Consider the following 14,889-nt stretch of genomic DNA (forward strand, 5'->3'; position numbering starts at 1 on the left):
GAAAATGATAGGTTGATTTCTGTGCATCTGCACAGCTACCGGAGTCTGCTATTACCAACCCAACGTGTTCATTTAAAACACAAGGCCTGTCCTTTTAAAATATAAAGCTCCCAGTTGGAAAGCTATTGCAGTTGTTATCTCACTGAGTGAGTCACCGAGAGGATGTTTTTTGATCTCTCAAGCATCCCCAGAACACCACAGAATCCATTCTGCTCCTTGGCTGCCTCAGTCATAAGCAGAGAATGGGACAGCAATAAGGGCTGGGAGGTTCTGTCAGTGGTAAGCACACACCCAGTGCATTGCATTCCACTCAGGTTCACCCAGCGAGTTGCATCCCACATGAAAAACAGCTCAAAGGCTGCCATTAAAAATACAATCACTGGCATCACGTAGCACCCACATGGGACAGCTTCACGTTCCACTGAATTACTGTTTCAGGTGCTGGTTTAAACTGCTGTCATCTTCAAACTGCAGCAGCCGAAGGCTTGTTCTGTGCTTATTCATTCATAATTCATTCTCTGAAATACCTTTCTTACTTCTACCTGGCATGAAGTATCTGCTTTTTGCCCTCAAGGCATCTTTGTTTCGATTTCCAGATCCCTGTGATATAAGAGTTGGGGAGGGGGAAAATGGTAGGTTCAGAAACAGCCCAGTGCTCCAGGAGCCTCTTGGGCAGAGGGAATTTAGTTAAGTGTAGTGGATATGTTAAATCATGGCCTGAAGCAGTGATTGAACACCTGGTGGGAAGGCAGGGCCAACCCAGGGGAGCTCAGGTGCATGCAATTCAATGCAGCTGGGTGACCAGAAGGGGTAGAGCTGGGATCCACCCCTTCCCAGACCTCATTTAAAGGTTGGCAATGGGAGTGGGTGTCTTTTGCTGGTGACCCCCCTACCTACCAGAGGCCTTCTGAAGGTAAGCAGTTTCTTTCCTTTGTTTCTGTGCTAATGGCTGTTGCGTTTGAACAAACCTTTGCTTGTTGTAGCCTAAAACTTTGCTGCTTTGCTGTCGTTGTTGTGCTTTCCATTGCCTTATAGCAAGTCATTTCATAATTGTGAGAAATACACAGTGAGGAAATGTTTTTTTCAGTAGGTTTTGTATAAAATGATGCTATTTCACGGTTTTCTATTGAAAGAGAAGTTTCTGTACCTGCCCTTACTAACGCCTCTTTGGGTGAAAGCCATTAAGATGCTACTGTGGAATTTCTCCTTGTTTGTTTCTCAGTTGTGATTCAGACCTGGGTAATGAAAGCAAGTGAATTGAGTGTCCCTAAGTGGACTGGGTCAGTGTGTTCAGCTGGTTGTCCTTGTCTGCTCCAGCTGGGCTGGCTGGGAGCTGGGTTGCAGGGCAGTTCTCTGCTATTGGTGTCTGGTTCAGAGCTGGCAACTGCTGGCTCCTGCCTGTGTGATTAGCACTTCATAGGCTGAAATTGATTCCTCTATATCTGGTCTGGTCAGAGAAGAGCTGCTATAAAGCATAGATTTCACATGGATCCCCCCAGAGCAGTTACAGAGAAGAGCTATGAGCTGCTTTCCTTGGGTTATCATTAGAGACAGGGAAACAAAGATGTTTCTAGCTTAGACCCTTCTCCTTGGCTGGAAAATAGCTCTCTACAACTTGCTCAAGTACCTGAGGAGGTTGCATGCAGTAGCATTGAGAGCCTACAGACCGTACCTGGTTGTAAGTGAGGGTTGCTCACTGCACTGGATGTGGATGGTGCTGAGCTCCTGCATGCTGCGGAGGCGGGTGGCCGGCACACTGGAGTTGGGAAGGTGCGTGGTCTTCTTGTTACGGCGAGAGCAGCAAGTGGTGGTCAGGCCGTGGTGACTTGACAAGGAAGGGCTCCGAGATGATGGGTAGTTTTGCATTGAGCTCTCCATGCAGTTCTGCTCGAACAGTTGCTCATCTATGAACTCGTGGTTCTGGCAGGGAAAAGAATAGTGCTGTTAGTCTCTGGTAGCAGTAACAGCTGTGACCCAGCAGCAGGTTGTTTGCAACAGCACCCATTGCTAGGTTGGTGGGATGTGTCAGTCCTTTGTCTTTGTGAGGTTGTTCTCTGCCTGTGCCTGGAACTATTTGCACTAGGCAGATCTGAAAAGGAATAACTGCTCGCTGCAACCAAGAGAAGACTTTGCTGTTCTGTATCAGTAGGGGAATAAGAGAAACTGCTCTGATAGAAACCTGATAGTCTGTCAGTGCTGCATCACTTATGCAGACTGAGCTTGTTAATATATTGTCTGATTTTCCTGTTATTTTTGTGTCTGGGTTCTGGAAGCAGTGGTATGTGTGATTATTAAACCCCAGAGGAGATTCAGGATCCCTTTCTTTGTATGTGTGGGGATTGGATCGTATTGGGTTGGGAGGGCCATCTTACCTATATGTTATTTACTGGATGTGGCTTGTATTGATGCAAAGCATACTTGTAGTTCGTTAGGAGCTGCTATTAACTGAGTGGAAATAAACATGGCAGCTGACAGCAGGAAGCATGTAGAGGAAGGGATTTCATAAAGCTGTATCTGTAAGGAGTTTTTGTGCTAAGGGACAATGCAGCCTGAAAGGAAGAACTCTCACACACATACACGAGCACTCAAGTTGTTCTAGTGTACGTACTTTATCCAGCCCCTGTCAGCATCAGGAAGGATGGGAAACAACAGCAACTGTGGTGAAGGCAGCCACCCGTTTTCACTGGAGCAATTAATGACTCTCAAAGGAAACAAGCACTGGGTAGCAGGAAGAGCCATGTGCACAAACTCCCAAGGACAAGACCAGGAACAAGAAGGGAAGCCAACACTCTCAAGACACATCACATAGATCATAGAGGAAAGCGAATTGAATTAAAAAGGAAATACCTTGATGGTGGAAGTTCGTACAGATAACAGGGGATCATCCACAAGATAGGACAATCCCTACGGGACAACATGCCAACAAAAGATAAAAACACATTTGATTGTCCATTCCAGCATCCAGAAATTTACTGCCAGCACTGCAAATATTCTCTCAGCATTCCAGCCAGTTTGTTCAAGTTTCAATGGGCAGATAGACCTTTTCTTTGCCAAACCTTGCTCGAATCAGAACACTTTGTTCCTTCCTTCTCCTGTTCCTGATAACAAATCTGTTATTTTGATGTTTTAAGAGCCGAATGAGAAGGAGAACAAAGTTTCAGCTTCTAATTCTCAGGTAACCAATTGGAATTGCATTGCCATTGGGTCTCCAATGGGTTTGAGGCTTTAGTTGTGCTTTGTGGAAACACACAGATGGGAGGTTTGGGTTGAAAGACTGGATTCAGTGAGTTCAGTGTATGGCCTGTGAGTATCCATATTGAATCCAGGGATCAGAAGGAATGGAAAAGCTCTTTGAGCAAACTCCCATCTGTTGTGCTAATATGACAAAGTAGCCTTTATGAAGGCAGTTGCATGTAACTTAGAGTCCCTTTGTCATCATATACACCAGATTTCAGAGCAATTCAGTTCTAAGACTGTATGCTCATGAAACCAGAGATGCCATGACAGTAAATAATGTACCTGAGGGATTTTTCTGCCTACTCTCAGGAGAGGTGAATTGCCCATTGAAACGAGTTTGCAACCATTCCTCATTCCATTCCTGCAACTTCGTCACAAAATGACTCTTCAGTGTTTAATGATGTTTAATGTTTCAGGGGGAGAAGCATGGTGGCTTTTCATTAGGCTGTGTGAATATTAGAGCTTCAAGAGAAGGTAATTTGAAGCATTTGGGTTGATAGCTTCAGAATCCCAACCTGGCTATGGGATTTCTTATTCTTATTGCTATTATTTGCAGAAAGTAATAATCAAAATGTTTCAAACGCTGCTTTTTTTTAAAGCACTGAGACTCACTGTCTGAGCAGGCTTGTGTGCTGGAAGCTTTGTTACTATGGTAGGCTGACACGTCCACAAATGAGGATATGCTTTGGCTGTGTTACTTCCAGCAGCCCAGCCTGCTTGTTAGCAGTGGAGTGACTCACACAGCTCCAAGAGATGCCCCCCACCCCACGCAGAGGTCAGAATGTCTGTCAAGGGCAGACCCTGGGGCAGGGATGGCTGCCAGCTCCTGTTTGCCTCAGGGAGCTTGTAAAAGTTCTTAAGTGAAGTATTCATGTGAAAGATGGGTCACAGCAGCGGAGCCTTTAAGCTCTAAACTGAAGAGTCAGATTGTGAAATATCCGCTTGTTATTGAACATCCAAAATTGCTAGAACCAGAGGTGAGATGAGTCTTATCGAATGAATCCAATAGTCATTGATACAGGAAGAATCAGTTCACAGTCCTTAGAATGGTGACCTTAAGGGCTCGGTGTGATAACCCGGCTGTACTCAGCAGGTCACTGTAATTAACCAGACATCTTCTTCCAGTGTATCGCTGAAGCCTAAGTGATATTCCAGCATAAGCCAAACTATGGAAGTGGAGGTGATTTATCTAAAAGAAAGCTCTTGCAAGTCAGAAATCAAAAGTACGTTTGATGATGGATGCAGATAGGAAAAAGTCATGAATATTTCAAATGTTAACCTCTTTTCATTCTTTCTAGAATGAATCACGGTATATATTATGTGTGCCTTTACTGCATAACCTTTTATATAAACCTGGAAGGAAAACACATGTACCAGATAAACATCTGAAATGTTCCAAGAGGCTTCTGCATACAGAATAACCTTGTGAGAAATGAGGTTCTCTCTCTAGCAGCGAATTGCACGACACAAACAGAAAAGTCATTGTCAGAGAAAACTGCTTGACTGGCTTTAAGGTAAATTAGCTTCTCTTGTAACCAGAGAAAAAACACGTGTAACCTTTAAACCCTTCTGCTCTGCTTTGCTTTAAGGGCTAAAGGTTATTTGTTCCAACTCGGTCTTCTGTTGGCACTGAAGACCACATGTAGTTTGGCTTCATTGACAGCAGCTTCCTTCACTTAATACAGCAGAACTGTCCGGAGTTATTAATTAGCACAACAAATATATATATGATGTGTGACTGACAGCACAAGACAAGCACAGTATTTTTTGTCTTAGGAAGCACTGGGAAAATGGAACTCAGTATGCACCTCATTTGCAGGATCTTCCAAGTGACTTGCATTTAAGTGAACCGAGCAACCTGCTATTAACTTTGCACTGGTGCTTGGGGAGTAGCAGACATCAACATCCTCATCCCTGTCTACAGTGATTTATTAATTGAAAGATAATGAAATCTAAACACATTTAATCCATAGCAGAGTGTTCTTGGGAACCTGAGCATCAATCTGCTCCGGCACAGTTTATAGGTCCATATTTGATGTCCCTTGGAGGGTTGGTTCAGAACACACTGCATACATGTCTTTTCTGCATGGAGCCTGGGCCAGGCACAAGGGCTGTAAGATGAAGAAAGGGTTGTGTTGCTACTTACAGTTGTTTTTTCCAGGCAGTGCAGCAGGTGGTGATGTTGGCTTTCAATTAGGGAGGTGCCTTTAGTCGTATGCTGCTCATCTTCAGTGGATCCCTAAAGAGCAGGAAAAAAGGGGCGGAGAGGGGGAGAAACAAACCCAAACCAGGTGTAAAACCACAAGAAGAACCACCAGCTTCAGCTTTCACAGGGATAAAGATAACAATTTCCATGTTGTCGTCTCAGGTTTTTCTCACAGATTACCTCTTTCTTTTTTATCCCTTTAGTGATTTGGTTTGTAAGCTCAGGTGAGCGAATGAGCTCTGATTCAAAACCAGTTTGTTTTTAGCCATTCTATAGCTGCAGAGGAAGCTTTGGAAGTGCTGCAGGTTCTGGAAACAGAAGCTTAAGAGAAAAAGAAGAAATGCCTTGGTGTGTTGGGGGAAGGTGGCAGTGGGTCCTAAGGGCTCAGCTTTGGTATCAGGGCTGTGTGCTTGCAGTAATTTGGGGAGGGAGCTGCTCAGCTGTAGTAAGATAAGCTGTAGATCTTGGATCAATCTCTGTTAAGCTGAAGGGCTTGATCTGCTAGAAAGGTCTAAAATAGATGTGGATGAGAGGTTGAGAGCTGGAGTTCAGTATGGATATAATGCTTGGGTTCATTTGTCAGAGCAACAGTAGATGGACCAACTGAGTCAGCTGGGTGTGGGGGGAGAAGCAGAGCTCTGTGCTTCTGATCCTCGATCAGATGCTTGTGTTCAAAGTGCAGCATCTGTCACTTGCACTGTGATCAGATACACCTCAGAAATGGAAGCGAGATGGGTTGTTTAGAGAGCATCTGTGATGCTGAAGAGCCGGGATTATTTTTCTCACTGTCTCTGCTAAGCAGTGGCAGATTTAAGATCTGGGTTGTTCAGGATATTCTCTTATTGCCACTGTTTAAACTCCCCAGTGTTAAACTTCATCCTGGCTTTGTGACACATCAATCTGAGCACGTCTTCAATGAGTAGTGTTTCCAAAGACAATTAAATGCATGAAAATGGCAATTAGGTGCTATGAAATGTTTCCCTGTGCTCCCCAAGTAAGAGTTACCTGGTTTTTCCTGCAGTGCCTGAGTCTGGAAGTCAGAAATGGGTGTGTGTGGCTTGAGTTTCTGCTTAGACACAAAACAGCAGAATCCTATTGCTGGGAGAGAAAGCAGGTTGAATGGGAGATGCAGGATTGCCAAGGCTTGTCTGTTGCTCTCAAGGGGGGTAAAATTCAGCTGTGCTTAAGGCATTGCTTTTAACTACACCCGTGTGTCCCACTGATTCATCACAAACACGTGTTCTGGATGCTGTTTCATGGATGGTTTTGTGATCCTTAAGTGAAGGAAAAATTCCTTCTCTGACAGGTGCCAAAACAGAGCTGAATTGGTACATTTATCAGGCTGACTTACTGTGCACGGAATTAATAGATTCCTATAGGAATGCTTCTTTAGCAGGTTATGGATTATTTTTTTTGGTTGCTGTTGTTCTGGAAGGTTGAGCGTTCCCATAAGTATTTTTAGGAGTAGCCTAAGAAGAAAAATCAGTTCAGTTTTTCTTATTAACAATTCTCCTGGTGTGCTAACAAATCAAGCAGGTCCTGTTCCTACCCTGCTGAGATTACTGACTCTGCTAAGTCTGTGTTGGAATATCTCCCAAAGAAGTCCTCATAAGCCCTAAAGCAAATATGAGGCTGCACTAAAACACTGGAAAATGAGAGTGGAAAAGCACATATTGCAAAAGCATCTTTGTCTTGGTCTCAAGCAAATCCTCGTATAAAGCCTCCCAATCTCTAACAGGAGAAGGAAGCCAAATGTCAGATTTTGGTAGCAAAGTTCAGTCTCTTCCTCTGTCTTCCATTACAAGAACTATCTTGCCACTGATGGAAATGGAACAAGGGAGAGACCAAGAATAAAGAGTGTTATCACTGAGTATGATTCTCCCTTATCTCTCTTTCTCCCTTCTTCAGCTGGATGAGTGTTTTCAGAAACAGAATCCATTAAGGGCAACCCAGTGTCTGCAGGAGGTATTGCCCCTTGATCAGCAATGCCAAGGGCTGCACAAGCAGTTAATATTAACTGGTGTACTGAGATGAGCTGATTTGCTGGTTAGGCTGTCCATGCAGCGGGGGTGACCATAATGGTTATCTGTGGTTTAGGAGATTCTGCTTGTGGAAAAGGAACTAGACCCCACAACCTGCCGTTCCTAGGATACATACAGCCTGGCTCTTTAGCTGAAAGGGAGTTTCAGCTAGCTGTACAAGGAGATTAACACTAAGAGGATATGATATGTAGGCTGCTGCCATGGGAAGCTCACCATCCTTCTGACATAAAGCCCACTAAAAAGCTTTCGAAATGAGAAGAAAAAGCTCTGAGTACTCTGTGTCTAGATGGCAGATGCAAAATGCTACAAATCCATGTTACTGAAGCAAGAATCTGTGTTCTTGTTAGCAGCAGAACTTCCTCCTGCTGCTGTCCTTGGATCAGTCTTTTCCTTCATACATTTGTTGCTCTGATAGAAGACCACAGGCTGAAGACGTGCTGTTCCCTCCAAAGATGGTGTCAGCGTGTTCGTTCTGTGCTAATGAAAGGAAATCCTGGCACGTGTTCTGGAATCTTGAACAGCCTTTCTTTCCCCAGTTTATTACTTAGACTGCAGAGTCACAGCCAGGATACGTTTTAGGGCAAAGTGGGTGTTTGGGTTTATTTTCCTCTCTAGGTCAGATCCTCCAGGTGTCAGACTGCAGGGTGACCTTGTAAATAAATAATTAACAATAGCTTGATTGTGGTACTCTTTGGTAATGTAGTAAGGGATGCTATCTAGTCATGGCCATATAATAACTGCAGTTGGAGTTACTGCCCTATGGCAGTCTGGCCATGTAAGGCCATCGCAGCTAGCATGAGTCCTGGGCAAGGGATCAGAACAGGATGTGTACCTGATCAGCAAAGCAGTTGGATGCTAATTTGGCTGGGGGTTATGCACAGAATGTAGATAATATTTTGGCTTCTCATACAGCAACCACAGAAGTCATATTCCTTCGTGTTTTTGTAGCTTAAAAATGTGGCTGGGTAGGTTATGTTGTCATTCACTTTTTGTACTCTCTTAAGAATAGTTTGTTCTCTTGCCATCAAATGGAAGGACATAAAATCTTTGTGGAGCTGAAGTTGGGGATTTTTGGTTAGTAAGAGATGTTGAGGGGATTTGTGTTGGGATAACAGTGTGGAAGGTCAATTGGAAACAGAGTATCTGTGCTCATCTCCTATGGCACTTTTATAAACCAGGAATGTAAAGCACAAAAGCAAGTTTTAAACTTGTAGTAAGTTATTTTGTGTGTATCTGGGAAATGAAATAGACATCTGAGCTGTCCTGCTCCCGAGCATTTTTTGTACAGGGAGTAAAGCTGTGGCTTATGAGTGACTTGTCTTCCTGGTCTCTGTATATTCTTAATACAGTAACTTTCCTTAAACTTCTCCAGAGCAGCATATGGTTCCAGCTCTGCAGATCTGTCAGTGTTAAGCAGGAGATGCTGGATGTGCAGTCAGGACATTTTGGATGAGAGAACAGAAAGTGATCCAGGCAATCCTGCCTTTCAAATGTGTGCTTTGAGTGAAGTGCTGCTTAAAAGCAATTCCAGACCCAACTCCATTATCCTCACCTGCACAGAGTAGCATCTCATGTGAGGGCTCAATTAGACATTCTTCAGCTTGCTGTTTGCTCCCCACATGCAAGAAAGGCTGATTTATTTAAAATGGAATCCGTGAAATGTGTTAATACTGGCTCTGGTGTTGATCAGGCTTAATGTAATAACCTCCTCTCCTTTTCACTGATTCTGCTGAGCAATCTGACGCACTTAGATTATTTTTTTTCCCTCCTGAATAGCTATTATTAGCCTCCAGATGCCTTTCTATTAAAAATAAACCTACCACCAAACTGCCTGAAACAGGAGCTAGGGAATGTTTTCCTGTCCTGTTGGGCACAATGAGATGGTCTGTATTAGAGAGAGACTTCTATAAATAAATCACTGTGTGTTGAAAGAATGTGGATAATTCTGGCATGGGCAGGTGGTGTAAATCAGTACAGCTCCAACAGCTTCATTGCATTGGGTTCTGAGGGAACCACAAAGCTGGTCCACGATAGGAGGCCAGATCCTTCCTTGGCTCAAGAAGAAGCCCGAGGAATTGTTTTCCTCTCATCCAACCCATCAAATACAGCTGAGTATTCCTCCGTGCTGCCTATACTGTACACAAGGGCAATTAGGGTGTAATGCCATTTGGTGTGTGGGGCTGCCAAGTTAAGTAATGAATTATTTGGGTGGCAATGGGGAGAAAAGGGAGCCTGGAGGGGGAGGAGCAGGGTTGGGGTTCTGCACTCACCGTCAGCTCGAGGGCTTCGTTCAGCAGGCCATTGCGTTTGCTGTGCAGGTAGGCATTGGAGCTGCCTGTCTTGGCCACACGGATCCTTGCAAGCCGAGCTTTCTGCAGGAGATACAAACAGGCTTCATTTAGACATTGGCACAGCTGTACTGTCTGTATCTGGACTAAGGATGTTTCAGGGTCTCTCTGTACCTGAGAAGCCCTGGGGGTGAGAAGCAGGGGCACAGGGGATGAGGATGTGGCTGAGATCAGCTGGCACACGTCTGCCTGCCTGAGTACAAACAGCTGATGTGCATGACCTGCAATGCTATCAGCCTCTACAGAGTTAAGGAAAAGGATCCTGCAGATCTGTTTGTTCTTTCAGGAGTTATTAGTCTTTTGGGGGGCTGGTTGTCAAGATGCTCATCTTCAGCTGAGTGCTATTTGGTAACTTGCTTCACTGCCCACCTGAATAGCATGGATTGTGGACTTAATGCTGGGAAATAGTAGTGAAAAGTCTTCATTCCTCATCCTGCAGCACTGAAAGGCACTTTATTTGTTCCTTTTGTCCTCTACACCAGCAGTGTCAGTTCATGAACTTTGGTGGCTGATAACTCAGGACTTGGGACAAAACCATGCATCTCTTTGCAAACTGACAGAAGTCATTCTGCATCGATGCTCTTCTCACTTTCCTTTATCCCTGACCTCTAAGGGGGCAAGTTAAATGATAAAGCAGTCCAGAGCAAAACAAGAAAGGAAAGCAAATAAGGCCCTCTTTCCCTTTTTGATCCCACAGGTTTTCAGCTTCCCAGTTAATCTTTTCAAATGCCGTCTCCTTCTCTGTCAAGTGCTGATTTGCCTTTTTCTACTGTTAATTTCTGACTCAAACGCCATTAGAAGTAAATACATGAAATAGCTGCGGCTATTAAAAATAATTACATTGTGCTGTATTTTAAAACGCTGCATAATCTTTTTAAATAACATGGAACTCGTGATTTTTTTCCCCTTTTAATTAGAGGTGCTAATGGGTACGAGCTTTCTGGAGAGTAAAGCCAAGAGGCAAATATCTGCAGTGGGTCCAGAGAGTGTAATAATTCTGGGAGCTCTATTACTGTATGTGCATGAGTGACTCTGGCTCTCAGTGTTGAACCTTAAGAGCATCTGCTTCAGCAGGCAGTTTCTCAGGGGACAACATGTGCAGGATGTGGGTTGGCAGCCTTAATTAGGAGGCACAGGCTATGACCAGCCTGAAAAATGGACATGCTTTTTGTCACCCCAAAATGGGGACATCCAAAACTGCGTTTCTTTTCTATATTTCAGCTAGATTTGTCCCATCTTAACGTTAACTCTGCGAGAATGAAATGGCCAAAAGTTGCTCTGTACTGGAGATGCAACAAGAGTGGGAAATTAGTCCTGTTTTTCTGAGGTCTTTCCTATTTGCTTTTGCTCTGGGACGTGGACCAAGGCTGACCTCTGCATGCAAAATGTACAGGGGCTGCAGGCAGGCATTGATTGAGCCTGGAGCTGAGCAGTTTGCATTTCTTAAGTTGGCTCATCACAGGCTGAAGCCTCTGTCTTATGAAGGGCTTTCTGATTCAGACACCCAAGTACCAGATGGAGAGAGATGTAAGGAGTCTGTTTGTTTCCAGAAGACTTCCTTTCGTTTTCCTTTCTGGGCTTGACAGAACATCAGCTCCTTTAGCTGCAGGAAGAACAAGTTCACAACTTAGGCACCTCACATTCAGTGGGAACGGTTTCATTGTCGCCTTCGGTTGCTATCATCATCAGTTCACTCAGTTGTTAAAGTGGATTCAGTCTTAGGCTCTTGTAATGAACATTATTCCCTTTGCCTCCAGGCTAGCAGGAGATCAAATATTAATAGCTGTACTCCACATGGACTGGAGACGGTTCATTTCTGAGGTCTGTTCTCTTTTCTCCTTTGAAATAGGGCCACTGGCTCTCTTAATAATTAAACCCCATAGCTTTTGTAGTTTAGAACAGACGTTGTTATTTTAAAAAATGTCAGTGGGGCAGGGCAGAAATTAATCCTATTTTCCTCACACAGAAGGCTGTCTAGGAGAGTTGCATCACCTAACGGTGCCTGCATCGTGATTAAATTTGGTAGATATCTTGATTAAGTCAGCTAGAGAAGTTAATTAAAACTGGTGCCTAAAATTGGTTTGGCCCTCCAGACAGTTGGGCTAGAAACAGTAGGAAAGCCATACTTCAATCCTGTTTGTGTGTGTTACTTGGAAAGCAATGCAAGCTTCCTGTGATATTTAGGTCCAGGCTTTATGGTGGTGCAAGGTGCAGAGGACTTTGATTGCAGCTGAGAGCGAAGTTGTCAGAGCACAAATAGGAGAGGAGCAAATGACAGAAGCTGAAGCCTTGCACTTAGGGCATCCCATGCAAGCTTTGCTGAGCAGTGTTTTGTAGTGAACCCTGTACTTCACCCTGTCCTGTACTTAACCTGGAGCTTTAGGCTGATGGGCTCCTCCAAACGGTGCTGGTTTGTAACACCTGTGGGTGCAGTTTTGTTATGTCAGCCCTCCATTTACACAGCTCAGTGCTTCTGCTGTGGGTTTTCTTACAGTCTGCTGTGAGTGCCATTGGTGGGGTGGCTGCCTTCTGCATCTCACTCATGGATGTGACAGACTAAGGGTCATCAGGGCTGGGCCTGAGATCACTGTTACTGAATATAACCCCTGCACCAAGAGGCTAAAAAAGGAAAAGAAAGCGGCACGCTGTGTCTGCATGTGAAGTGGTAAGAGGAGTTGCTAGGAAACAGCAGGATCTCAAAATGCATATGACCTAATCTGGAAGATAATTTCTAGGATGAAAATAATAATACTAATGACAGCCACTTGCAGGTTAGAGTGGTTAATTTGGTTGTCCTGATGCACGTGTGTTCTTTAGAGCTGGATGGAAGGCAGGTCTCCATAACTTCTGTCTCCTTGTTGCTTTGTAAGGAAGGAGATTTGGGATAAACAGCTGTGAAGCCCTGTGCATGTGAGGGAGGGGGCCTGGCAGTACCCTGGGTACCTGCACTTCCCAAAGGGACTAATGAAGGAGAGAAAGAAAAGCGTATCTTCATCTTCTAGCTGCTTTGGAGCAGGAAAGAAGCAGGAGTTGCAGGCTAGGAGAAATGCTTACCAGATGGCAGGCCCAGGAAACAGCTAATTATTATTTATTAATGATTTTCATCTAGTACTTATGGAGACGACGTTCGCTCTTGATTTATGTGGTATTATAAGCTATTAAGTTACAACCTATGACATAATTTCACATTTGCCAGACGTCTTCAGCTTTCCAGATCTTTGGTGCCTCTTTGCAAGGCAATGGAGCACGAGTGTCAGGTCCTGCTCCCTCCTCAAGGCTGCCCCTGCTGTTTGCATCATCCTTCCTATCTCACTTTATCTGCTATCCACACTAAGGTGTTGTAGTAGCTTCCCTTTGTCTCATGGAAAATAGAACATTCTTCTATTAAAAATAATAGATATATTTAAATGTTGTTATTAAAGCTGTCAAGAAGTTAAATGAATCTACTGCCTGTAGAGTGCTTTCTTCAGTACAGCCAAGTGATGCTCATTTGTCCTACTTAGGGCTCTGGGAAGCTGCTATGCCAACTTTAGCAGAGCTTGGAAGCAGGCTGGGCTGCCAGATTAGGACTCAGGTCATTACATGCATTTGAAGAGAGAATAACAGCTGCTTAAAAAGCAAATGGCCCATATAATAAGTACCAGTGATTATTCTCCTAACCCTCGTTCTGTCTGGCTGTTGCAATAGGCAGGCAATGGAGTTATTGCAGAGACAGAAGAGTCCACATATGAATACCAGACTGTGTAGAACTCCTTGTACTCCTATAGAATTTGATAGAATCTCTTACAATCAGATCTTATTTTGAACCTCTTTGTTAGTATCCAGAGAGGAAATGGTTCCCCTCCCCATCTCTTTGGCTCTCCTTTTAATCATTAACTTATCCTGGGCACCATTAAAGCATCAGAGCATCGTTTCAGGTGTTATGGCTTAATCTTCTCTAACACTGAAGGTGTTCAACCTATTTACACAACAATGCACAGAATAGGGAGCTTAATGGATCTTAACTTCTGTACTGGTCATAGGCATTCTGGCTGATGAAATGGAGCTTTGAGAAGAGCCATGTTATGCAGAGCTTGACTTGGGGTGCACACATCGGTTGGGATGCACACATTGAATGGGAGGTTCTTGGAGCACTGAGGCTGGTCCCTTCCTGCTGCCAACTCCTTGTATGTTTTCATGACGAACTTAAGCTCTGGATGGATGTTAGTGAAGCTCTCACTCCTACAGGGCACCTATTTTAGAACCTCATTCATCTCTTTCAACAATGTCTTCTGATTTTCAGCCTGCTTGTATTTACCACCAGGTTTAATTAGCTGCCATTGTATTGACGTTTTCTTCCTGCGTAGACCATTCCCTTTCTTGTCTTTGCTCTTTATTCACAAACCCATCCCGTGGTCACATCTGGTAAATGGAGGCTTATGGAAGAATGTGTGTCACAGCTCACGTCTTTACACTGACAGCCACAAAACATTGGCTACACGCCTTGATTTGGCAAACGTCAAGGGAAAAACCTGCTTCTCGTGCTATATCGGGTGCTGGAGAGCTCTCTGGTTTGTCAGCAGAAAGCTCTGCAGTTGTCATGGTTACTCACATCTCTGGCCCTTGTTTGTGCAATCCAGCATTGTTGCACGTTCCTATCATAGAATGGCTCCTAATTGTCCCGACTCAGTTACTAACCAAAGGATGTTGTTTCACACGTGGACAGAAATGCACTGGCGGTGGATGCTGGAGCTCCCGGACAATGCGTAGAATTACTCTTTATGATTGTATTTGTTCAGTGTTAATGCCGAGTTCGGTTTAAATGGCTGCACTTACATGGGGAACAGGTGGCTCAAATTACCAACAGGCAGCGGGCTGCATAGTAAATAGCAGAGTTCTGCTCTGCTGTGACAAACAGAGACAAGAGAAACTATCTCCAATGGAGCAGTGAGATGGTTTTGGTTTATAGCCCTGTATGTGCGTATGAGCTAATGGTGAGAAGCCACTGAGACGGGAAGAGAAGTGGATTAATCCCAGTTTTACGCTCAAGGAAACCTGAGTCACAGCGAGGGAGGTT

At 44.2% G+C, this 14,889-nt stretch overlaps 1 protein-coding gene across 5 annotated transcripts in view; it reads right to left on the bottom strand.

Moving 5' to 3' along the window:
- KCND3 (potassium voltage-gated channel subfamily D member 3) overlaps nucleotides 1–14,889 on the bottom strand; it is an 84,471-nt gene that overhangs the window by 6,245 nt on the left and 63,337 nt on the right. For 4 of the 5 annotated variants that reach the window (XM_015885346.3, XM_015885349.3, XM_015885348.3 and 1 more), the window contains exons 4-7: nucleotides 9,756–9,857; nucleotides 5,384–5,476; nucleotides 2,848–2,904; nucleotides 1,673–1,920 (exon numbers count right to left, since the gene is read on the bottom strand). In XM_015885346.3, coding sequence (XP_015740832.1) covers nucleotides 1,673–1,920; nucleotides 2,848–2,904; nucleotides 5,384–5,476; nucleotides 9,756–9,857 — 500 coding nt within the window. The remainder of the gene's footprint in view (nucleotides 1–1,672; nucleotides 1,921–2,847; nucleotides 2,905–5,383; nucleotides 5,477–9,755; nucleotides 9,858–14,889) is intronic. The other variant, XM_015885350.3, reaches the window with a different exon arrangement.

The sequence above is a fragment of the Coturnix japonica genome, chromosome 38 (genome assembly GCF_054131305.1).
Source record: "Coturnix japonica strain WE chromosome 38, WE-NBRP24, whole genome shotgun sequence".
Lineage (NCBI taxonomy): Eukaryota > Metazoa > Chordata > Aves > Galliformes > Phasianidae > Coturnix > Coturnix japonica.